The following is a 24940-nucleotide window of genomic DNA, read 5'->3' as shown; positions in this document are numbered from 1 at the left end:
AGGTCCCTCTCCTCAGCCGTGTCTCTAGGGAATCCTGCAAGTGTTCCCATGCCAGACGGGATATATAATCCCTCCGGTATGTTTCAGGGTCAGCCCCAGGGTCTCCTTCCAGTTGGAGAGGCCTGAAATACTTCCTTTAATGGCTAAACACGAAGGAGCAGAGGTTCAATGGGATGGGAACTCCTCACCCTGTCCAAGGACGACACCCAACCCTACGAACCTCATTTTGGTTTCCTGTGTCCATTAGAGTTGCAGCAATTAGTTGATTTATCATTAGTCTATCAAAATAAAGTTAATGTGGAACTATTTTGACAAACAATTAATTTTTCCAGTCATTTATCAAGCAAAAATGACAAAAAATTCTCTGGTTCCAGCTTCTTAAATGTGAGGATTTGCTGTTTTTGTCATATTTAACATTGAACTGAACACCTTTAGGTTCAGGGCTGTTGGTCGGACAAAACAACCAAACTGAAGGCATCACTGTGGGCTCTAAGAAACTGTGAATTCAGTCATTTTTCACTGTTTATAACATGTCATAGACTAAAAGATTATTCAATTAGTTGAGAAACTTATCTGAAGATTCATCGATAATGAAAAATTAGTTGCAGCCCTTTCAGTCAAAAGTAAGGGACTCTGGACGAGAGAAAAATGCACAAATACCCATCTGTCTCCTCCCCTGAAACCAGCGGTTCTCTGCCATTTTGCTTGTAATACTTTACTGTAATACAAAGCAATCCCTTATCACCGGTCACATATCATGAGTTTGTTTAAGATTGTTTCATTTGATATTTTCCCAAGAGGTGAAACTATAGTATATAGTATCAAAACCATGCAAGATTAAAGAAAGATATGAAAAATTAGCATCATTTTATGTAGCATAAAGTTGTCTCCTATTAGGATTAAGCAATATGAAGATGTATTCTGTGAGACAACAGAAATTTGGAAACCACCTAATATTTTGCCGCATCATTTTTTACCAAGGTATCTGTTCCTTTAATACCTTGCAAACTGTCCTTGACTGCTTTATGGCTATATTGGATTTACAGGTAACATTTTGTGATATTTTTATCTGCCAGAAACATTCCCATGGCGTTATTTTGTCAATAATCTCAATAAAATTTACATAAAATATACCAAATCGCAGCACATTTTGAAACTACAATCTAAAATGTCATACACAGAACCGTGACAGAGGATTTTATCCTATTTCCTGCCGCGCTAAATATCTCTCAAACCCTTTAGATTCTTAGATAGGAACCACTGAGCCAATTAGGCAACAACACTCTCATTCCTGAACAGCCGCCGATGCAGCTAAAGCTCCATTCTGAATATCATGCTTCGCTGAAATCCCCAGAGCTGGCACCGCATCCTGGCAGTGTATCAGTGAGAGATTTTTTTTTAAAAAGCCAGTTTGTAGCGTGAGCAGAGTTACGGCACAAGTAGCTGAGAGCTGAGGAATCAGTTAAGGGTGACAGTGAAGCGCTGAGGCCAGATACTGCAGCAGCAGCAGCAACAACATCAGATGACAGATAACGACAACAAGCAGCAGGTGACCTTCAGTCTCTCTGTCTGTCTGATTTCCATTTTACATCTTTCTGTCCTTTCACTGACTGCAGCATGACTGGCAGATATATCTGAACCCACACAAGTACATGGCCCACACACACACACACACACACACACACACACACACACACATAGCAGCCCCTCCTCATGACTGTGGAGGAGTGATATTAATAGAGATCCTTCAGGGAGATCCTTGCTAGCCGTAGATGTGCCAGTCACGACTGTTCCCTGTCGGAGTCCAAAACACACACACACACACACACTTACACACACACACACTGCAAACAACCCTACGGACATGAACACACACACACACACACACAGAGGATAAGACAGACATTAATGCTAAAGTGACTCTAATATGAGTTTGCTAATATTGTTCTATTATCAAAATTAGATCTTCACCAGTATGATGGAGATTAAATATTTTAATTATGTGTTTTGTAGGTTAATTATTCGTTTAAAAAGAGTAATGTGTTGCAGTTTATTAAAATATTTTTGAAGTCTTAAAGGCACAGTGTGTAGAATTTAGTGGCATCTAGCTGAACGGACTTGGCAGAAATGGAATATAATATTCATAAGTAAGTTTTTATTAGTGTATAATCACCTAAAAGAATAAGAATCGTTGTGTTTTTGTTACCTTAGAATGAGCCCTTTATATCTTTACCATATTTAACATCTGACAGTATAACTAGAAAAATGACAGAAAATTAGAAAAAAGCGTGATATATGCCCTTTAAATGATCACATTTATCAGCAAGGAAGACAAGAGGTCTAAAATATTAGTTACAATACATGACCAAACCTATGTAGACACTCACCAAACTGTGAAAAACAATCACACGTCCCCACAAATACAGTGCATGGACAAACAGTTGAACCCACAATCACCCATTAAAAAACATCCAAACCAGAATAAGTGATGAGACAGAAAGAGAGAGAACATGACAGCGCAGTCGTGTCCTAAAAATCCTCTGTGTTGATTAGATGAATGTTGATGTATTTGCTGACCTTTAAGAAAATATTATTTTTACACCTGTAAAGAAATTTAGTATTTCATCTTCATCTTTAAAAAGGGATCTGTTGTGCTCTGCTCTCTGTCCTGATTATTTTCCTTAGAAATTAATTTTTTAACTAAACATTTGAGTAATTTCAAACTTTCAAACATAAGGAAAAGTGGGCCTTGTGAGTCCCAGAAGACACACGTAATATCTTAGGTTAGTTTATTATGTCTAAACAACTATTAAAAGTAGCTGCGTGATTAAATTTACAAAAAAAATATGCAATGAAGAGTCTTCACATTTTGGAGGCTGGAATGTGCTCATGATTGGCATTTTTGCTGAATAAATGTCTTGAACGGTGTATCTGTCCGACAGTAAATCAGTTGATTACATAACTCGCTCTGGTTCGGTTTGATTCAGACAGACATACACACCTCTACTTCATCCAGGTGAGAGCAGAGCGGAGCAGCTACAGGTGAGCTCAGTTCATGTGTGAACACGGGACACCTCATCGTTACATAAACTGGTTTCTGCTCCACAGCCTGGAAGAGGATGTGCTGTACATTTCCCTGTTCCTCCTCCTCCTCCTCCTCCTCCTCCTCCTCCTCTTATGTGTGTGTGTATGTGCCTGTTGTTGCATGTCAGAAGAGTGTTTTGGAAAACGGCCTGTGGTGGCAGGAGATGAGCCAAGGTGCCACGCTGCAGGTCTGTGTATCCGCGGCATCAGTTTGGCAGAGGAGGCAGATACTCTGATTAAGCTTTATCTGGAGCCTCTTCTTCTTATTGTGCCTTCAGAACCTGCCAGCCTGACGCCTTATCTCACAGATACACACACATGATGCACATGCTGGATTGTGTGTGTGTGAGTGTGTGTGTGCGTGCATCCCCCTCAGAAAGGATTACAAGCTCCCGCAAAAACACACAAAACTGCACTTAAGTCAATCGCGGATACTTCACATCGCACGTGTCGTTTTGTGTCATCAGGTATTCCATCGAGAGGTCCAGTGACCGCGAGAAGTACTTCTACATCGAAATCACTTCCGGGTCGCTGATGACGGTGCGTTCGCTGGACCGAGAGAATATAGGATGGCACAATATCACTGTCCTTGCCATGGAGATGGGTACGAAACACGCACACACGCACAGACATATTCATGTCATTTCTTTCTGTTACAAAGTGTAAGTGTTCACTTCACTGTCTGAGGTTTACAATACTAATATAACATCATATCAATTAAATTTGGGCTTAATTACATTGACTGGTAGTCTCTGGATGATGTGAGGCATCCATGTTTGTTTGGTTTTATATTGGAGCTGTGAGACAAATATGAGATTTTTATGTGAGTGCTGTTTACAAGTTGGAAACTCATAATTACTATAACTGTGATAGGACCTGAACGCAGCAAAAGCAACAGCAGAAAAATGAATAAAACGTCAATTTTCTTCATGTTGGTTGTTACAATTTTGACCAAATAAGTGTAAAAGTCAACACACACTAAGAACATGTAAACGGATTCCTCAACAAAAATGATTTCTCACTTTACTTCGACTTTGAAGACTTGAATTACAGACGAGAATGACTTCATAAGAAGGAGATTTTGTTGGGTGGGTTTACCCAGAGAAAGAACAGATGGGTGAATATTCTCGCACAAATGCAAAACCAGTGATTTTGGAAAACAACTCCTGCAGAGTTATGTAATGTAGAGATGCCCCGCAGACCTGCACACAGCTGGTAGCACCCAAAGTCACCTTCATCCCCCCCCCCCCTTCCCCCCCTCCCCTCTGCTTTGTTTGTCTGTTTGTCTCTTTGTTTGGTAGACACACCTAAAAGGAGACGGTAATTGAATTAATGACTGATTAAATAACGTCCCGCATGGTGGCTAATTAAAGATGTGACGGAGACGGAGAGAGAGAGAGAGAGAGAGAGAGAGAGAGAGAGAGAGAGAGAGAGGCAGGTGAGGGAAAAAAGTGAGAAAGAAACAGCATGGAAGAGGAAAATTAGCTGGAACAAAGTCAAGTTGACTGATTCGCTGCAGTTAATGAAGCGAATAACCAAAGTCATTCTTCTCACGCACACGTTTAACTTAATACTAGGAAGTTATTCTAAGTAAGTTACGTCTTTTGTTATTAAACTCTTTATTTTTACTATTCATATAATTGTTTTTCATCTATTTTTTCCTTATTCTGCTGCTTTTTTATTACCTTGTAGAGCTGTGGATGAAATGATGCTGTACTACAATGGAGTTTTAGCATCACTGTGGCAAAGACAGATGAAAGACATCAGAGATTTTGAGAACAAAGATATAACATTTTTAGAAAAACGTCTTAATATTATAGGAAGCAAGTTGTATTTTTTTGGAACAAGAATGACGAAAGTCTTGGTTTTACGAGAAAAGTCAGGATTATAGTTAAGATAATGTCAAATTTAATCAGAAAAAACATAAAATAATTAGGATTAAGTTATCATTTATGAGAAAAAGTTATTATATTTTGATATAAAGTTGTAATTTTACAAGACAAATCACAAGATTATAAGGATAAAGTCATAATTTTGTATGAAAATTCTCTAAATTATAACAAAGTTGTAATTTTATGAGAAAAAGTCTTTATATTATTATATAAAGTTGTATTTTTATAAGAGAAATTGCAGTAATATGAGGATAAAATCATATATTTACAGTAAAAGTCATAATATTCTGACAACTAAGTCATTTAAGGTCATTTTATTATGATGAAGTTATAATTTAACAAAAAAAGTCAGTGTTACGAAGATAAATGTTAGTTTTATGGGGAAAATAAATCGTATTATACTATAACATTGTAATTTTATGACAAAAGTGATAATATTATGAGGTAATCTTAGAAGATAAAGTCATATTATGAGATAAGGTCAAAGTATTATGAGGATTATATTATAATTTTATGGGAATAAAGTCCTACTTTTAAAAGACAAGTCATATATTATGATATACAGTTGTAATTTCACAAGAACGAGTATATGATGAAATATAATTATTATGGTATAATATATATTATTATGGCCTTTCATCCTTTTCACAGTCTTTGTGGAAGATTTATAGAAAGCAAATCAATCAATATTCACATTTTAATTGGATTTCTATGTTTTGTTCTTTAACGCAAATATTTTCCACACCACAGATTTTACCTCACTGAGGTAAAACATCAGCAAAGTTACAGTACTTTCACTGGAGCCGGGTATTAAAGTACTTCTGTCCGACCCTTAAACACACACCAACTCTCTCTCTCTCACACACACACATAAGGCGTCACGGAGCTTCGACCTCCAGAGTCAAAGTCACGCCATTGATTGATCGATCATGTGATGAAACCTGAGAAAGTAGTTACTGCCCACTAATTGCGTTTCTATTGCCTATTACACAGCTGGTTAAGATATGCAAATTGCAGATTGGTAATGGAGAATAATAGAAATGTAATCTGAGCGTGAGAAGCCCTAATGTGCCGCAGGCTCGCTGTAAATGAGGGGAAGATTAAGAAGAAGCACAAACTGAGCTCAGCAGGATCCTGAGAAGGGTCATTTATCTGAGTCCATCAGTGCATCTTACTGTACAGCCTCTGACCAATATGTGTGTGTGTGTGTGTGTGTGTGTTCCTGCAGCTAACCCCACACAGATCGCCAGTGTGTCGGTGGTTGTAAAGGTCCTGGATGTGAATGATAATCCTCCGTCGCTGACGCACTACTTGGAAGCTTATGTCTGTGAAAACGCCAAAGCGGGACAGGTAAAGAGACACCTGACATGACAACATTTCACATCACAGCATGAAAAATTATATACTTATCAGTGGTGGAAAGTACATTCAATAAAGTACTTTATACTTTTACTGCAAAGGAAATTATTGTACTTTTTACTCCATTTCTGTGACATCTGTAGTCATTAGTTAATTTGAAGATTAAGATTGTACATACAAAATATATCATCATACTAAGAAATATGAGACATTGTTATAGATTAAATGATCCAACAGTATAAAAAATAGTTACAATTAGCTCAGCTGCAACATTAAAAGGCTGCTTACACAATGAATCAGTAAAACAGGTAATAATTCACTCTGAAACACTCTGAAACACTCATTTACTACTTTTTCTCGTCATTTTTAAGTATTTTCCTGTAATACTTTAACACTGTCAGACTTTTACATACTCAAATACATTTTTTTTTTTTGTGGTTTTGCAACTTTTACCGCAGTAAAAGTAGGATCTAAATACTTCTTCCACCACTGATAGTGATACTATAGTTTAATACTTTATAGTCTGATGCTCTTATATGGAAAAAGTCATCATTCTTCCCAACTTAACCTTTGTAATTAACATTAACATTTGTAATTCTTTGCTATTGTTAGTTTTCTATCATGTTTCTTTTCTGAAAAGTAGGGCTGCAACTAATGATTATCTCATTATTGATTCATCTGTTGATTATTTTCTCCATGAATTGTTTGTTTCTATAAAATGTCAGAAAACTGTGAAAAACATCTTCAAATTACTTGTTTTGTATAAAACGCAGAAATATTCGCAGTTATGAAGCTGGAAACAATGAATATTGGGATTTTTTTGCTAGAAGAAATTACTTGAAAGATTAATCAATTATCAAAATTGTTGAAAATTAATTATCTGTCGATCAACTAATTGATAAATAAATTAGTTGTTTCAGCTTGTAACTGACCTGCTGTTAAGCCTCATGGCAGCAGCTGTAAATGCTAATAAGATCATGTGTTTTTGTTTATATGATAAGTGGCTGAAGATGTAATAACCAGAACATGTTTGAACTTTTAAGATATTAATGAAAGAAACTCACAGAGTTAAAGATGCTGCAGCAGTTGTTGATTCTTGATGTCAACTTAGCTTTAATGTCTTGTTTGTTCTTGCTTCTGTGGTCAATAGCTTTGGATTTTGTGGCATCATAAGCTTGAGGTCAAGTGAAAAATTATATAGTTTAGTAAAAACAGATGGATGTAAATATATTATAAACTAATCAAAAAGATTCTGTTATGTAAACCGTTGCCTTTCTTCTTCTGTGATCTGCGTCTGTTACCCAGCTGATCCAGACGGTGACGGCGTTGGATTCGGATGAGCCGCTGGGCGGACAACACTTCTACTACAGCTTAGCTCCAGAAGCCGCCAACAACCCCAACTTCACCCTGAGAGACAACCAAGGTAGACGACGTCCCAAAAACAGTCTGTCAGGATTGTTGTTTTATCTGGGTTATAAGAGTGAGGTGTTTTACCAGCTCAGACATCAGTTGGCACCCGTGAAAATCCATTTTGTATGATTAGAGCACTGCTTTGAAGCTACACGTAGCATCAAAAGATTATCAGTCTGCACAGTTTTCTGCTTAAGGGAAGAGGATGCCTGAGGTGAGATGCCTCGTCCCTCCGCCATCTTCAGTCACTTGTAATCACTGTACTGTGTCATAAATCATACAGAGGATTTCTTGTCACATTTAAGTCAGTGTCAACATCAAATAGTTCCCATATGGTCTAGCGGTTAGGATTCCTTGGTTCAACTCCCGGTATGGGAATAGTACAGTTCACCTGTGTAATGTTGGAACTAATAGCATTATCCATATCTACAAAGCAATCCTAGTTCTCAGTGTTTGGTGTGGTTTACTTATCAATTCTTCTATTCTTATATATTCTTTTTATTATCCAGATATCCTTCCTTTAGTAGATCAGTACAGTAGAAAGCTGACAGGAAATGAAATATGGGGTACGTAATGCAACAAAGGTCCCAAAGGATTTCATGATTATATGGTCAAGATCACCTGATACTCTTAAAAGCCATAAAACATCTTCCAGATCTGAATAACTGGCTCAAAATGTCAAGTCAGAACAGTAAGCAGACAGAGATCCCATATGGTCTAGCGGTTAGGATTCCTGGTTTTCACCCAGGCGGCCCGGGTTCAACTCCCGGTATGGGAACAGTTTCACCTCTTTCCAGGTCAAAACTTGCTACATGAACCATGCAAGGTCCAGATTTGTTGTCATCATACAAGACAGGATTGCACAATGCAGTGCAGTGCAGATTTGACCTGTAACTGCTGTTAATGCTTAATCATTGCTTCATCTGTATCTTATATTACTGTGTGCTAGTGCGGCTAAAGTTTTCAGCTTGTTCACTATGAAAACACAGCTCACTCTTTGTTTTTTTGCCCCCTAAACTAACTCGTCGGTTCACCGAAATCTGACTCACCGGCTCAAAATATAAAAGTCAGTATTACTAACACAGATATTCCCCACATGGCCTAGTGGTTAAGATTCCTGGTTTTCACTCAGGCGGCCCCCGGGGTTCAACTCTTGGTATGGGAACAGTTTCAAAACTTTCAGTGTGAAGAGGTTCAGTATTTACTCCTGTGTTCCATCAACCCTAAACATCCAGTAACCATTTGATCTCCATATAGGTAACGAACTGTAATTGATGCTAAAAGTCACATATGTACTAATCTCACTTAATCTCTTATGATTCTGTGCTAGTGTGGCTAAAAGCTTTAGTTCATTTGTTCTGGAGGAAATCTGAATTGATGGATGATAATGTATCAACTGTAGAGTCCCTATATGGTCTAGCGGTTAACTAGCGGATTCCTGGTTTTCACCCAGGTGGCATTGATTGGTGACCTGTTTTATTACCTGTCCAACAATAATTAGCCGTTGCTATCACTGAAGACACTATAGTCATATTTTGGGAGTAGTTTGCATCCTGTAATTACACATGTTGGGTTTTTAAGGCAGATATTTGTTTATATCTATATAAATAGATTTAGCAGATTCACCTTTATAAGTACCATACGGGAGAGTGACCTGATAATTAGCCATTGCTATCACTGAAGAGACTAAAGTCAAATTTGGGGGTTTTAACTACATCCTACAATTACACATGTTGGGTTTTTAAGGCAGATGTTTGTTTAGACTGAATATATTTAAATGTGGCTGCATTTATACCATCATATAAGGAGATAAAACTAGAAAACATATATTTATTTCAGCATTCATTTGACTTTTTCTCTACTTGTATAGCATAAAACCAACCAGTGCATACAACAACATACTACAACCCTGCATATACTGCACACAGACGTCATTTGGCCTGTGTACAGCTACTGTATGTGCTATGAAAGTTGATTCTGTGTCTGACGTCAGCAAAGACTGACAACCTTTTGATGACACTAATCGCCCTGATGTCTCCAAATATCAAGCAGTCACTGACTGGTGTTAAATTGCTGTTTATAGCCTCTTCAATCATCACTTCATCTTCACAGCTGTACAAATCTTCAAATCTCGCTATCACCCCCGACTCCCATGACTCTGCTGTTTCACAGTTACCTTCTGTGAACTCAACCCTATTATCTATATTATAATTTTAGCTCAAATGAATCTAAAGTCTCTGTGTCTCTGTTCAAAAACTCAACCTCTCCCTGACCTTTTTGTCTCTTTCCAGACAACACAGCGTGGATCCTGACGCGGCGCGGAGGCTGGTCGCAGCAGGACCAGACCGTCTTCTACTTGCCCATCTCCATCTCTGACGGCGAGCAGCCGGTCCAGACCAGCACCAGCACGCTGACCATCCGTGTGTGCAGCTGCGACCATGAGGGCAACGTCATGTCGTGCAACGCTGAAGCCTACAGTCTGCCCGCCAGCCTCAGCAGAGGAGCCCTCATCGCCATCCTGGCCTGCATCTTTGTCCTGCTGGGTGAGTTACGCTCTGCTGCTGCGAGGATGTGGCTTTCTGGCATATCTGTGTAATAATATTCAATCTGATGCCATGTGAGCTAAAACTTCATGTCATAGAGATACTGAAGTCATTATTGAAGTCTGTTCCACTAGCTTCTGTAACTCGATGCAATCTCTCGTTTAATGTTTCTTTCATCAGTCTTTCTGAAAAAACTTAAGCATGTTCCTGAACTTTACTTTCCATATTGTACTTGGCATCCACTACAGCAGCTGCTATCAGAAACATAAGCCTATTTAACAAAGTTAAACAATGTTTTTATTGTGCTCAAAGAAAAAACTACAGCCCCCATTAAAAGAACTACAAATGCTGCAGCGTGTGTCACTGTAACTTGGAAAGTAACGCTAACTTGGCTAATGTTAGCTGCAAAATTTAAAGAAGTAATTTAATACAGAGGGGTTTAGTGAGCATGTCATTTTGTTTTTTTTTTTTTTTGGGGGGGGGGGTTGTGTACAAAGTATTTCTTTAGACCAGGAAGTTATCAGCCAATTAGAGACTCAAATAAAAGCCTAAACAATCATTCCTTTATTGATTTATTGATTTTTTTTAAACAAACATCATTTAATAGTCCTTCAGCTACAATAGAAACAGCATTTTGGAACAAAATATATCCTTTTAAATCAGAATTATTATGTCTATTCTAAAGAATGAGCTCACACTCGAAGCGAGTGAAGATGTTTTCACAAAATTTATTGCTGCCTCTCGGTGGAGCAGAGTGAGTCAACCTGCTGGGCTCCTGCTCACAGTTACAGGTCTGCAGGGAGAGATAAAGTGGGTCCATATCAGCCTCCAGGGAAAATGAGAGTGTGATGCTAAAGGGCAGCTGGTGCTAATGAACGCTGGGATGCAGAAGGAAATCATATTTAATCCCATACTGATGATGTCACACTGGGAGATGCCTTACTGGCTGCTTTTAAAGGTGCACTATGTGAGATTTGTACAGGATTTTAGTTTAAAACTGTCAAAAGTTAACTAAAATTATCACCAAATTGTGAAGAAATAACAGTTTTGACGTTATGTCAAAGACATATATGTATTGTGTTGCAGAGATATGTACTGAAGTTAGCATGCTAGCCAGCTAGTCCCGGCCCGTCTGTCTTGTAATACCACTTTGTACCTCAAGAGGTGATAGTGAGTCACTGTAGCGTCCAGTCTGCCCTCAGTCCAACATGAGAGGAAGAAGATGTAGCTGCACCAACCACCCATGGATGTATAATAAGAACTGGATAGGGCGCCACTGCTCAGCCTTGCAGCCAGTTTTTCCCAGTGGCCACTCGCGGTATTGCAGCGAAAAATCCCCCTGCGGCCCAAAAAGGATTTTCCCCATAAACCACCATTGTAGAAGAGACACCTGTATAACTGTTGACAGGCCGCCTCGAACTGCAAACGTCAATTATGACTCTTTCTATTATGAACTTTTGATTCATGGAGGTTTTATGTTTGTAAAACTTTCCTCGAGCCGAGAAAAGCCATTTTAAAAATCCGTCATCACAATGTAAAGTAAATTTTGAGCCAGGCTGAAAACTGCTCTAAGTTTCATTGTAGGACTGATATATATATGTATATAATATGTCACTTTATCAAGTTTTAGTTTTAAAGAAACCATTTAGAATCCCAGTATGTGATCAGTTTATCCAGATAACACCTATTTGGAAATTTTGCGCCGACATTGATGAACCGATCTGTGCAGCTCTAATGTCTCTTCAGCATTCTGATGTCTGTACGACATCGTAGCACATATTCACTGTAAACTGTGAGCTTTACACTATATTCAGTGGATGATAATTCTATCAGAGTGGTGGTGGGGTGATGTGTTTTGCTTTCTGGCGATATGCTGCACCCTATTTGTTTGGTGCAGGTGGCCAAATCTTATGTAGTGCACCTTTAATGCTCCTGCGTCATCTCCATACTCAAACTGAGAATTTCTGCTCTTAAGTGTTGACTGCTAGACATCTTTTTCTATCTTGTTCTCATGTGGCGAGCAAGCGGAGTGCGTTTAGCGTAAAGTCGCTTCAGAGGGGATGAATATTTAAAATTATATATTTTGATTCAGCTGTGAAAGCTTAATGTTCTGTCCAATTACCTGATGACTCACACAAATACTCAGAAGTAGCACATTCAGTAGCTGAAAGGTCAGAGTGTAAAACAAAGTGCTGCAGTGATTTTTAATCAAGGCCTCCCGCTGCCCCGAGGCTCGCCCTCGGTCACTATACTTTTACATTCTTCTACATGAGTAGAAAATGCAGAAAAACTCAGGTTGAAGGCAAATACTACGTGATATTTTTCTGCATTCATGTACCTTCACGTTCGGCCTCTTAACATTCGTCCAGAGTATGAGAAGGTGCAGACATGTTGGCTCCAATTCCAGTTTGTGTGAGGCCTGATAAAAAAATACCAACATCAATCCTTGAAATCGGGTCATTATATTTATCTTCAGAGCTGTGATTTTAATTACACTTCAAATCAAAGGTTGTTTATGTGTCTATGTCTCTTTTTTTGTTGTATTAACCTTTAATTTTCTGATAAATTGATCAAAACGTTAATTGCAGATGTCAAAAAAAGTTAAAATAATGCCAGTCATATGTTCCCAAAAGTGACATATATACAATATTTTAACTAACTGATAATCAAAATAGTTTTAGCATCAGTTCAGACTTAAGAAAAATGATCTTTTATGTATCAGAAACCGTGAAAAAAAAGTATTTGTGCTTCATCTTTTGGAAATTATCTCTATATTGATTGTTTCTTTCCTCTCTCTTCCACCAGTGATGATTCTGCTCATGCTTTCCCTGCGGACCCATCGTAAGAAGCCCTACCTGTGCGACGAGGAGGAGAACGTGCACGAGAACATCGTGCGCTACGACGACGAAGGCGGCGGTGAGGAGGACACCGAGGCCTTCGACATCGCCGCCATGTGGAACCCGCGAGAGGCGCACCACCACCTGGGCAAGATGAGGCAGGACATGCTGCCGGAGATCGAAAGCCTCTCCCGCTACGTCCCTCAGGCCTGCGTCATGGGCGGCGGCGGGGACAGTAACGTTCACGGATACGTCCTGGCGAAGCTCCTGGAGGCCGACATGGACCCGTGCGCCCCGCCTTACGACTCTCTGCAGACCTACGCCTACGAGGGGGAAGGCTCGGTGGCGGAATCGCTCAGCTCGCTCCAGTCAGGGACGTCCAACACCGACCACGAGTACGACTATCTCAACGACTGGGGGCCTCGTTTCAAAAAACTTGCGGAGATGTACGGCGTGCTGGAGACAAACAGTCCTCCGATGTGGTAGGACGACCAGAACCTTTGCCTTTGTAATTTACATAAAAATTACACCAACAAAAAGAGAAAAAGAGACTTTAAACACATCACAGAAATGACACAAACAGACAAAAAAGTGCGCGAATAGAAGACACAACGAAAACCCGGGATGTGCTCACATCCACATCCGTGACTGTTAGCACTTGAAATCCTGCCGAAGCCTCGATTCTTCACAGCCTGGAAGGCCTGAGGTGCCCGCAGCAGCAGCAGCAGCGTGAGCCGGTTTTAAACCTGCCCGAGAGACGGGGGGCTTCAGAGACGGGCTGGATTGGCAGCCTCGGGAGGCCCACAAAGGAACGGCTTCAAAGCACATGTTAACTCCCCCCCCCAAACCCCCACCAACCCCCCACCCTCCCCGCCTGACCCAGCCACAGGCAGAGCCCCTTTGGTTCAAAGTGTTGAGCGATTTATGCCAGAGATGAAAACGAGAGAGAGAGGGACTACCTAACTCACAGCAACACGGGAGACAAACTCTGAAATCCACTGTTCTGAGTTTGTGCTTTTATACGACCCCCGAGCCACTACAAAAAAAAATGAGAGTGAAGTGTCATCGCTGCGTTTTCGTTTCATCCGTGGCAGGTCTTAATTTATTTCTTTGTTTCATGTGCTGTATTTATATTTTTTGCTAACTTATTTGGGTACTTCAAAACCAACACTGTACTTAAAACTGCCGCTACGTGAGGAAATCTTTAAAAGATCACACATATATGTTGTAACATACATGATGTAACTGCCCTTGTTTCAGTCTGTGTGAAAAGGAGTTTTCCCATACATCTCTGAAACGTCACATGACACGTGACGCAGGGAGATGGCGATGCTGTAATCCCATGTGGGTTTTCCAGGTTGATATGTTTATTGTATTATTGTTTTTTGTATCATTTTGAACTCTTTGTATTGTAACTCTGTGTTGCAGTTATACATTCATGAGGATAAGAGGGAAGCCAGTTTTTAAAATAAATGTTGCGGGGATGTATATATCCCACATGATGATCCCACATGACGCTTCCCCCGTAGCTGGACGAGCACACGACCGAGTCGCCTTTCATTTCGGATCCACCGCCGTGCCAACCACAGTGCGACGGCAACGAGGCTTGATCTGTCCTGTTAAGAGATACTGTGTTGCTTTTTCTGCCACCACACAAATGTGGCTTAATCCTCCAATCCTGTGGACTACAGAGACATTGATAATCTGCATTAAGTGCCAAATGTAAAAAGGACAAAACAGACATTTTGGAAGAAAAAAAAAAAAAAGAAGCAAAACGTTACCAAAAGACAAAAAAGGATTTTACAAACTAAGAGGGAAGTGAAGGTAGATTTTGATAATTTGATTGGGTGAAGTTTACTTGAAATCTATGTGGTCAGTCATGCTACAGTAAGTGGTATGTGAATGTAGATATTTTTTGTATTCTTGGTAATAAAAAAGTGAAAAATAACATCTCTTCTTCTCTTCTGTCCTCAAACCACCTGGATACTGTTGTTATTATATCCACGATGCTGACGCAAGAAAAAGAAATGATCCTTTGCGAACATCTCTCGAGTAGTTTTGGAATAATAAACTGCTTCTTTTTGGCAGCCGAGAGCTTTATGCGATCCCTTGAAGCATGACAAAAATGTAAGTCCTTCAAAAGATAAAGTAGCTATTTAAATTTGCAATCATATGCTAAATTGTCCTCCAAAGTGTTATTGCAGATGATTCAGTTTTCATTACGGTCTCCCTCAAAGTGCTTAATTTGCTTGACTTATTTTGTTTTGCAGCGATAATGCTTAGCATTGATTAAAAGCTCATCCCCCCCCCACACACACACACACACACAAACAAACACACACACACACTCCGCCTGCCGTACCTGAGCCTCCGGTCTCGGTAGCACAGCTCAGAAACCCTCCGTCTGATTGCTTCTACTGTAACGTTTATGTGAGCGGATGGAGCATGTGCCAACGGGAATCAATCAGTTATAAACAAGAGTCTCTACTTAACTGATTACACCGATCAAAGTGATACCGATGAAGGGAAAGAGAGAAACAAGAAAAAGGTATGGGAGGAGAAGAGGGGGAGAGGAAAGAGGAAATATAAAAATAAAAGCAGCAAAAGAAAGGGGAAAGGACAAGAACACAAAGGAGAGAGGAGGAGAGTAAAAGAGATCAGAGTAATAATTGACTCCGAGCTATTTTTATGTTCCAATTTCCACTGTGAAATCTTAAAAGGTAAAAAAAAAAACAAACAACAACAAAATAACTCTTAGGAATCAGCGTCTGTGGCGTACCTGCTGGGTGGCATTCAACAGTGAAATTGCACAGAAGATGAGCCTATAATATTCTCAGGATTTAAATTTTCACCCTAAATGCGTTCATATCCCTCTGCACGCTGAGCAGAACACTTCAATTACACACCGGGGATCTTTTTTCTCTCATTTGTCTGCTTTTGTTTTAACGTTTAAAAGTCCACAAAAAAAAAAAATCTTTATGTTTCTCTGTCTTGCGTCATATCTCAGGTTCCTCGTTAGCGTTTTAAAGAAAACACTCTCCTAACCTCCGACCTTCCTCATCATCGGTTAAACACTGTTATCCCTCTGCGGGACTTGATGTATCCTGAAGTGCAATTACTATTTCAAATGCTCGCGAGGTAGAAATGAAAGATTCAGGAGTATGAATGTGTTAAATTGCTCAAAAAAAAAACATCCTAAAATACTTCACAAGTCTCTGAGTGCCATTTAAAAAAAAAAGGAAAATATGATAGAAACAAAGAAACTATGATGGGAATTTTACCTCAGGAAATCTTTGTATGTGAAATAAAGGGGTGTTAATGTATTAAGTTCAATGCTAAGTAGATTATGGCTAGCAATGTTATAATATAAAGTCGAATTAGCTGTGATTGCTGAAAGTGCAAATCCTCCCATTGGAGAACTTGCAAATGTTTAGTGGAAACATTACCTTATTGTTTAAGCGCTTCTCATAACTCTGAATGGCTCTTTGTGCTTCTATTTTTTTTTTAGGGTTTTAGGGGGTTTTATTATTCTATGAATGCTTCTCAAACTCAAGCTCACAGACAGGAAGGATCTGCGCTCGCTGCGACTTTATTCCCATCACTTCTCACTATAAATCTCTTGTTAAAAGCAGTTTTTTTTTTCCCCAGCATATAGAGCTCATGTCCTCAAGTCCCTTTCTTCCTCAGTGCCCTTCCAGTGCCCACCGCATAAATTAAATCCTAACAACCCCTCCGAAGCCAAACCGTTCAAACCCCCTCGCACTCACACGGACCCATCGCAGCCTCCTTTTCCCCCCCGTTTGCCCCCCTCCTCCCCCCCCATTTGCCAGCCTCTCCCAGGGCCATTTCCAAGCCGGTGCAGTGCCATCCGAAAAGGCACTGAGGGGGTAATTTGTCTTAAGCTCCACTGCCTCTTTCTAACAGACGAAGGAGCTCAAACGGTAGAAGATAATAAGAAGCCTTCCAGCTCTAATCCTGCTGAGGGTAAACCGCAGCAGACCCAGTGAATCATCCCCTAATGCGAAGTGGAAAAACACACTCCGCTCGGCTGGAAATTGAGGGGCGGAAAGAAAAGCAAACTCCAAGGCCCTGAGAGAGAAGAGCAGGTCCAACCCATTTGACATGTGGAGTTAGTGAGCGAAACATATATACAGACCCAAATCGCTGCCGGGCTTTCTCTCGTTGATCCTCTTCTTATCTTTCTCTCTCTGTCTCTCTACCACTTTCATTCTCTCCCCGCAGTTCGACTCTTCTTTCTATCCTTTCTGGTTCAGTCCAAACACTCTTTCAAACGTCTTTCATTCCCTCTCCCTCCTTCACAGAAAGTGTTTCCCCTCCTCGTCCTCCTCTCAGCCTCAGCTCATGAGTGCGGCGATGGTGTTATTTCTGCTTTATCTCTTTAAGCTGCAGCAGAACATGAGCTTTTTGCCGTCAGGGTCTTTGCTGCGAGAATACTGGCGTCTCCTGAGCGGCGCATCATCAGTGTCTTTCAGAGGTTTACAGTAACTTGACTGGTTCACACTCTGCTGGAGACACTGGTGCATAGCTTTACTTTTAAACAATTCATTTTTATTTTCTTCCTCCCTTCTTTGGGCTGTTTTCCTTCTGTCAGCTGCTAAGTGGCCGTTACTGCACTTCACTCATTAAGCTCATTTAACAGTCACATAATAGAGAAACAAATGTTGTCTGCTTCACCGTATTTTGTCTGGACATGGGCGGTAAAGCCTCTAAAAACTCAATTGCATCATCGTCTAATATTTCTGTTTTTAGAAGACTTTAACAGACATTATTTCACACAAGACCAAGAGGTCTCAGGTTAAAATGTCACATGTTGGACAGAGTGATGACAGCTAGTGGAAGGACTTCCTGCAGGGTAGCCTTGCTATGTTCGCTAATCTCTGGTTATGTTGTTGTAGTAGTAATAACTGTAATATATTGTCACTGTTCAGTAAAATGTCAACCATCTGTTGTTTTGTCCCATGACTTCATCTGCTTCTCTCTCCCTCTCTGCAAGTTTAAGAGGACACACAGTGAAAGAGCAAGGAGCTGATTATTTATTGTAACATTAACTACAGAAATAACTTATTGTGGAAAAAACTCCCACGAATGATCCAACGATCCAATCACATCTCTGCTGAAATCTTCTCAGACAACCATCGTTGGTTCTCACAACCTCTTATAAACTACTTCTTGTTTGATCTGGTTCTCCTCAAGTTTATGATACAAAAATACTGCATAATAAACAACAGATACATGAACTGTGCTAAACGTTTGGTACAGATTGATATATGTTGCACACTCACACTCTACTCATGTTGTACTACTTGTACATTATAAATAACTTCAGTATAAAGTCAAAAGGTTGTGATACGTAACACAATAAGCTAGTGAGTCACTGTAAATGGCACCATGTTCCTGCACATGCTCAGTGGCGTCTGCCTTACACAGAACTACTCTCCGGAGACTGAAAACGTGGTCAAATTTATTAGTCTTTGGAGCCGAACTCTTCATGATGAAGGAACATGTCACCCAGTGCAGTGATGTGGCTCATTGACATGTTTTTAATAGTTTCTGGACAATAACGGAGGTCTACGGCACAGAGGAATAAGATATATCAGCCTTTGGAAACACACACGATACTTGTTAGTAGATCAGTTCATTGTTGGTTTGGATCCAAACATGAGATTTGTTGACAGTAAGAAGAATATAGATAATCATCTATATCTTTTAAAGTAAAGACTGTATCATTAACAGTGAATAGTGGCTGGTGGCGGCTGTGTGGTCCATGATGAGTGCGGCCATCATTAGTGGCTGACGCTGCCTGTGAGGAATAGAGGTGTTATGCTGCAGCAAAGTCGCCCGCAATTGGTCCCCGGAGAGCGTTAATTACCTCCCTGACACTATATCAATAAATATTTAGGGAGAAAAAGAGGTTCCTGAGGGTAAACAAAGAGAGCATGTTTCCACCAAGTTCACTGAACCATGAAATATGGGACTTTGATAAAGAAAGCTACTGGGAATAAGCTTTTTTTTTTTTTTTTAATCTTTCAGTGAAGTTCATTTCTTTAAAAAAGGAAACATTCAAGCAATAAATGTCAAGTAGTTATATCTCTAAAAAAAAAAAAAAAAAAAGGGACATTTGTGTTAAACCTATAAAAGCTCAATAAAACATTACATTTAAAAATGAAGACTGCTGGAGTCCTAGTTGTTTCAGATTCAGAGCGTTTTGCTTTAACGTTCGTCAGCCGTCGACCCGACACAAACAGGAAACTAAAAACAGGAACTTCACAGCGTTTTACAAACACACAGATAAAAAAAATATAGAAATATATTTAATAATATAGAAAATCGCCAGTCATATCCTTTAAGATTTGAAAGTTTTCAGGTTTATTTATATGAAATTACTGTTACTATTTGAGGTTACTGCTCAAATCAAAAGCGGCATCCTTCTTCTCTCCTGCTTCTTAAACTAAATAACAGAAGAAAACAATGCTGAAGCCTCCTCACATACAAGACATTTACACCGCAGGGAGACATGCTGCACGGATGGCAAAGTATTCTCCAGGAAACGATGACAGAAACATGACAGAGTAACACAAGTACACGTTCTGCTTTTCTGTCTTCTTCTATAAATGTAAAATTATTCAAGGCAGGCACCTGTACGACGTTTATAATGTGGAACTTCAAATCGTCTTTGATCCTGTGAAGATTTGTTTCTGAGCAGTCCTGCCTGTTTTGCACATTTTTATTATTAATGGCACCGACAGACGTTTTTTTCCCCCTCTTGGCGACTACATATGTGAATTGAAATGAAGCAGTGGAGGGAGGGAGGGAGGAGGAGGAGGAGGAGGAGGGAGGTGTTAACTACACTTGTCAAATGCGATGGATTAGTATCGGAGGGTTAGATGAAAAAAAAAAAATCCTCCCACTTGTCTTCCAGTGTTACTGCTACTTCCTCTTTCTCATCCTCCTCACAATGACCAATTTGTTTGGTTGTTTCCTACATCCCGAGGGAGGGGGGGAACTCCAACGCTTCGTGCTGCTTTAGACAATAAAAAAAAAAAAAAGTGAAGCCATGATAACACAAACTGGATCTGAAATATTGGACTTGGCACACAGCATATTAGGTATCCAGGAACCTTACTGTGAATGCCACTTTGTAGAAATAGAGAAACGGCGAGGGGACTGGGAGGAAGTGTTGAGAGTGGGCAGATATAGGCTAGATTGGGGATACGGCTCTGGTTGTTGTTGCTGTGTTGCTCTTATTGAACTGCCAATCCAGTAAATCCCAGCAGGACCGTTTGTTTACCGGCTTTTCTTTTTCTTTCGTCAAAACCGTAGAGATCGAGATAGATATATATATATATATATATATATATGTGTGTGTGGATGTGATTCCTTCCAGATAGACGGCGTGTATCTGTGGGGGTTAAATAAACCCGTGTCTACCAGTCTTTTGTTGACTTAAGCTTCTCTGAGAAAGATTTCTATGTTTTTTCTCTCAAGAAATGTTCTCCGGCTCTTCTCTGCAGTTTTTCTGATTCTTAATTAAATAACAGAAATGTGTGTGTGTGTGCTCTGGCTGGGCTCTAGAGAATGCAAAGAATTTGGTGTTTTTCTTCCCAGGCCTTATAGAAACACCAAAAATAGTATTTTTGTAAGCAGGGAATAAAGGAATAACTATGTATTTATCTTCTATAATTGTTAAACTCATCTTACAGACAGTTATCACTTGGAACAGATTGGAGCAATGATTTACTACCTTTATATACTAACAATTCATCAGAGTCATTTTTAAAATGATACTAAACTGTCCTGGTGCATTTTAAATATAATATAATCTTGTTTTAACAATATATGGAAGTTTCTTGTTATAACAACTTACAAACTTTACTTAACGTGTTATAACGAGAATAATTTGTTTTAATGACGTACGTTCATTTTGTGCAATAACAAGAGTTTTGTGATAATAACAAGATAAACTGGTATGTTGTTAAAAACAAGAAAATTTTCTTGTAAACGCAGAATAATTTAGCATCTAATGATAATACAGGTGGAGCAATGTTAGCTTCCAACTGTGAGTCGAGACAGTTTTTTAAAAAGTGTAACTACGATCGTCCCTCTAACCTTAACCCTGTGGTTGTTATTGTTGCCATGACGATGACGGAGGCCTAAATTTAAGGAAGTAGCAACTTAAGTGATAACTTTTACTCAAACCATGATCCTTCCCTTCACCGAACTGAGTGGTTTTTGTGCCTAAACCTACTCAGATCGTAACCACAGCAACGTCACATCATTAAACATCATTACATCATCATACAGACAGATGATGTTGTCCTGTCGTTTACTGCCGATAGGGACACCAGATTAGAAAACGCTCCTATGTGTCGTTCTGGAGTCACATGATCAAACAGCATATTTAGTCATCTAATTTAGGGGACTTGTTGACATGCAGATATACTGATATGTATTCATATGTGCATGTATTTTAGGCAGCTAATGGAGTTTTTTTCTTGTAAACTTGGAAGGGAATATGTATTCATGTGTTCATGTCTTATGTTTTTGTTAATAACTTCTTCTTCCTGATGCTAATGGATCTAACTCAATAGCAAGCATTGATTGCATGGTCTGAGACGTTACTCTGCACCATTACATGTGTTGAGAAGCAACATTTTAATAAGGCCTGTGTTGAGAAACACTCAACCCATCCTTTTAATGCTTGAGTGCTTTTGCATTGATAATTTATGACTGTTAGCCTATGCAAAAAACCCCCCCAAAAAAACCAACCTGAATTATTGTAATAGCTGCTTTTGGACCAATCAAACCAACTGAAATGTGCAATCATGCCTCATATTACCTGTGAGCCAAAAGTCTGCAGGTTTTCATTTCAACCCCGTCACTTCAGCAGGTGATTTCACTGAGGGTGATTTCTGCTCGAATGTGTGCTAATCAGTGAAATCAGCAGGTGGAGTTGTGCAGACTCTCAGCCCTTCATGGCACACGGTCGTCCATCCCTGGAGGTTAAACCCAGCCAGCGCTGCAGCTACTGAACATCTGATGGCTGAAGATAGACGGAAGACATGCGGCTTCCGAGCAAGCCGGTCACGCACGCATGCAAACCCAGCTGTGCAGGGAGCCACAGCGGCAAAACCACAGTATGCATATTTTGTAAAGGGTGTGGGACTCGCATGCACGCACTGGTAATGCACTATGGAGAATGTCCACAAAATCACAACATAGCGGTGGAGCGGGTGAAGCAGAAATAAATGTAAAAATCTACAGTAAATTTGGATTTGAGTTTTCTTTTAATAGCAAACTTAATGTTCACTGGAGTCTTATAAATATTTTAACTTGGCCTCTGAGGAATCATATCAAACTGACGGAAAAAATGCCAGTTTGATATGGTTAATGGCTTTAATACAGCAGTACTCAGCGCCCATTGATATGGAAAAGATGCCAAAAGAAACGTGGTAATCAAAAAAAAAAAATGAAATGAAATGTATTCACAAATGTGTCGTTGCAAAATAACAAACAGTATTTGCTAAATTCATCTGACCCTGAGACTCTGAACTGATTTAAACTGCTAAATGTATCATTTAACTGTAGTTAAATTTGGTTGCTGCAGTGCTGCAATGCTCTCTGGGAGTTGTAGCTGAATTTTCTATGAACACAGTCTTGTACTGTTGACTTTATCAATAGACCTACATTGTTTTTCAAACCATTTGCTTGTTTCAGCTGCCTGTTACCTTATAGTTTATAAGTAGAAAATCAAGAGGGCTTTATTTCTAAATCCTCACACTCTAAGTACAGTATAAACACTCTCAATATCGCCAACTATCACTAATGTAAGTACAAACACTAAACAATCCTTTTGACTCATTAAAGCAGGAAAAGCACCCAAGATTATATTTTTTTATTTATTTATCTAGATAAATATAGATATAAACTTCTATAATAACCTCTGAATTTAGCTGTTTCCATCACAGAAATGAATTAAATGCTGAGACATACAGTATATCAATATATATGTATATATTTTCTTACACCCCTTAAATTCAAGAGGGCACCGCTACCCCCCTGCGAATCTTTGGCGACCCCTAGTGGGGGTCTGGGCCCTCAGGTTTGGAACCAGTGCACTAGAGCACCGAATGTTGAGTAATCTGACGCTGAAAATAGTAAAATAATACAAATAGCACTATTTCCTCCTGTTTGTTTGCTAAAAAAACAACAGTGCCTCGCTCTTTTAGGAAATTACAGAGGCTTTTTCAAAAACTTAAACTGTGTATTTGTGTGCTGATGCATTGTTAGTTTTGTCTTTTCATGAGATTTGTTGACCCTAAAACAAAAAACAGAATAACAGCAGCCTTATTAAGTACTCAGATGTTCTCAGATGTAACATACCGGTTGGTAAAATGCCTCGCAGTGCCGTGTGAGTCCATGATAGCATGTGGAAGCAACATGCTGCTCAGAGGATGAAAATACTAACCCTCACAGTGTTGTGTTGGTGCTCTGCTCTACTCATAGATCTCACACACAGGAGCTCAAACTGTATTCAATCAGTCATATCTCAACGTATCCGTGTAGTTGACATTTCTTTACTGCTGCATGTCCAATTAGTGCTCAGCAGGATCTGGAGACAGAAAATAACTGCGTGACAATGTACACGTTTTCCAAGACTCGTGTTTGGCATTTTGAAAAAAATCAATATTTGAGTCTAGTGGTGAACACTCAGGGACGAGCATCTGTTTCATACATCTGCAGCATAAGTGATATTGCAGTTAATATATCTCATCTCGTTTGATTAGATTGGCGCTTAACTGCATTATTATCAGGTATGGTGACGGCCAATCTGAAATCAGAAACTACCAGAGGGGAGGCCTTGAGCGCAGGAAGCTGAGAGGCCACTTCCTATCGATGGAGAGCATCAGAGGTCAGTCATGACAACCACCGACATCCACACCCTCAGGTGAGGAAGACAGCTGGGCATTGAAGGGCGAATGGCGAAGGGCACGCCTCAGGCTACATCTTCAGAGAGACAGCGATGGAGAGCGAGGGGCTGTCATAATCAGTCCAGGATTACTTCTGAGAAAGCTTGGCCTGTGCTCGATACATCACAGGAGCTGCCAGTGTACATCACTCATCGACACACTTCATGGAGATCCGACCATGTGAGTGAGGAGCAGCTGCCTCTGTCTGGTCCCACCTGCCAGCTACTTAATCTACTGAACGCCGTCTGACAGTGTGCAAGTCAGGATTCATATGCAACAATGCAAAACAGGTTCAGACAAATATTGTGAACATTAAGTTTCTCTAAAATGAAAGGAACGTATGACAATAGAAGTCAACAGATAACATATGAGGGTGTGAATCATCTAACTACCTTTAAAGGACCAGTATGTAAGATTTAAAGGACCAGTATGTAAGATTTAAAGGACCAGTGTATAAGATTTAGTGGCATCTAGCGGTGAGGTTGCAGATTGAAACCAGCTGGATAGCCCCGTCCCTTCCTCCTCCTCCTCTTCCAAGCATGTAGGAGAACCTACTGTGTCTGCAAAAAAAAAACCATGACAGTCCCCCTTCAGAGCTAATGTTTGGTTTGTCCATTCTGGGCTACTGTAGAAACGTGGCGGTGCAACATGGCGGGCTCCATAGAAGAGGACCTGCTCCCTATGTAGATATAAAGGGCTCATTGCACGGTAACAAAAACACAACTATTCTTATTTTCAGGTGATTATACACTAATTAAAACATACTCATGAATATTATAGTCTGTTTTGCTAAATGCCACTAAAATCTACACACTGCACCTTTAAAC

General features: G+C 39.7%; 1 protein-coding gene and 1 non-coding gene across 4 annotated transcripts in view; both read left to right on the top strand.

Moving 5' to 3' along the window:
* Positions 1-14894, top strand: part of LOC137173304 (cadherin-20-like) — a 93109-nt gene extending 78215 nt beyond the window's left edge. For all 3 annotated transcript variants that reach the window (XM_067578070.1, XM_067578068.1, XM_067578069.1), the window contains exons 8-12: positions 3552-3688; positions 6205-6326; positions 7641-7758; positions 10037-10288; positions 13094-14894. In XM_067578070.1, the coding sequence (XP_067434171.1) occupies positions 3552-3688; positions 6205-6326; positions 7641-7758; positions 10037-10288; positions 13094-13611 (1147 nt within the window). In that variant the 3' untranslated portion in view covers positions 13612-14894. The remainder of the gene's footprint in view (positions 1-3551; positions 3689-6204; positions 6327-7640; positions 7759-10036; positions 10289-13093) is intronic.
* Positions 8452-8523, top strand: trnae-uuc (transfer RNA glutamic acid (anticodon UUC)). The gene has a single exon. It is a non-coding gene; the product is annotated as a tRNA-Glu (tRNA).
* Positions 14895-24940: the final 10046 nt, after the last annotated feature.

Source organism: Thunnus thynnus, chromosome 21, assembly GCF_963924715.1.
Source record: "Thunnus thynnus chromosome 21, fThuThy2.1, whole genome shotgun sequence".
Lineage (NCBI taxonomy): Eukaryota > Metazoa > Chordata > Actinopteri > Scombriformes > Scombridae > Thunnus > Thunnus thynnus.
The sequence above is the reverse complement of the archived record's forward strand: the minus strand, read 5'-3'. Positions and strand labels throughout refer to the sequence as shown.